This window comes from Colobus angolensis, unplaced genomic scaffold (assembly GCF_000951035.1).
Source record: "Colobus angolensis palliatus isolate OR3802 unplaced genomic scaffold, Cang.pa_1.0 Scaffold58, whole genome shotgun sequence".
Classification (NCBI taxonomy): domain Eukaryota; kingdom Metazoa; phylum Chordata; class Mammalia; order Primates; family Cercopithecidae; genus Colobus; species Colobus angolensis.
Genome location: NW_012119376.1, coordinates 6,398,010 through 6,399,143, shown reverse-complemented (window position 1 = coordinate 6,399,143; position 1,134 = coordinate 6,398,010). Strand labels below are relative to the sequence as shown.

General features: G+C 46.6%; 1 protein-coding gene across 1 annotated transcript in view; it reads left to right on the top strand.

Moving 5' to 3' along the window:
* ECT2L (epithelial cell transforming 2 like) overlaps nucleotides 1–1,134 on the top strand; it is a 107,531-nt gene that overhangs the window by 46,778 nt on the left and 59,619 nt on the right. Inside the window, exon 5 of the mRNA XM_011962176.1 lies at nucleotides 667–835. Coding sequence (XP_011817566.1) covers nucleotides 667–835 — 169 coding nt within the window. The remainder of the gene's footprint in view (nucleotides 1–666; nucleotides 836–1,134) is intronic.

Below are 1,134 nucleotides of genomic sequence, written 5' to 3'. Positions count from 1 at the left end.
CTGTCACCCAGGCTGTGCGGTGGTGTGATCTCTGGCTCACTACAGCCTCAACTTCTGAGGCTCAAGTGATCCTCCCACCTCAGCCTCCCGAGTAGCTGGGACCACAGGTGCACACCACCATGCCCTGCTAAGTTTTTGTATTTTTGTAGAGACGGGGTTTCTCCATGTTGGCCAGGCTGGTCCCGAATTCCTGGGCTCAAGTGACCCACCCACCCTGGCCTCCCAAGGTGCTGGGATTCCAGGCGTGAGCCACGGTGCCCAGCCTCAGCTAGGCCTTATGCTTTACGCAGCAAAACTGATTTGAGTTCTCCCATGCTTTCTTCCCACTAACTCACCCTCCGGTGAGATTGTGACAAATAAGAAATTGCTTGAAGGCAAGAAGAAGGGCACAAATGAATGTGACATATATCAAAAGATTAACTGGTCTCTGCAAGAAAAGGGTTGCTTGTTCTCTGAGCTGTGTTTCTTGACCTGAAATGACTGGTAGCTCACAGCCACAGTGCCGAGAGGATGAGAAATCCAAACAGAGTACATGAAAATGGCTGTAATTATTGTCATTTGGAACCTTGCCCTGGTACAGCTTTATTTTTGATGCCTTTATCTGTGTGGACTTGGCTGGGAGAAGTATGAAGTAATCAGCCCCGCCTGCTGCTTTTTGTTTTTCAGAGGAGTTATTCAAAGTTAGACCCCCTTGGGTTAGTGGAACTTGCTGCTCTAGCGTGCTAAAGCCCAGACGCCAACCACGCCTCTCCCAGACTGTAAGGGAGCGAGTGGGATTACATGAAGCTTTGGAGAAACAGCTTGTTTTGACATCTTTAGAAATCTTGCCCAAGCGGTAAGCAAAATTCCATCTACTGACGGCTCAACACCATCCCAATACCAAACATTCACTCTAGAATAAATGTAGCTATCATGCAGAAATCTTGTGTAATTCTGTGGCTCATATCCTATGAAATATCAGTAAAGATAATTAATTTTCTAGAACAGTAGTCAAACATGCCTTCTGAAGAGGTAAACATATAACATCCAAAACTAACATTTTAAATATTCTTTTTTTTTTTGAGACAGAGTCTCACTCTGTCGCCCAGGCTGGAGTGCAGTGGCCGGATCTCAGCTCACTGCAAGCTCCGTCTC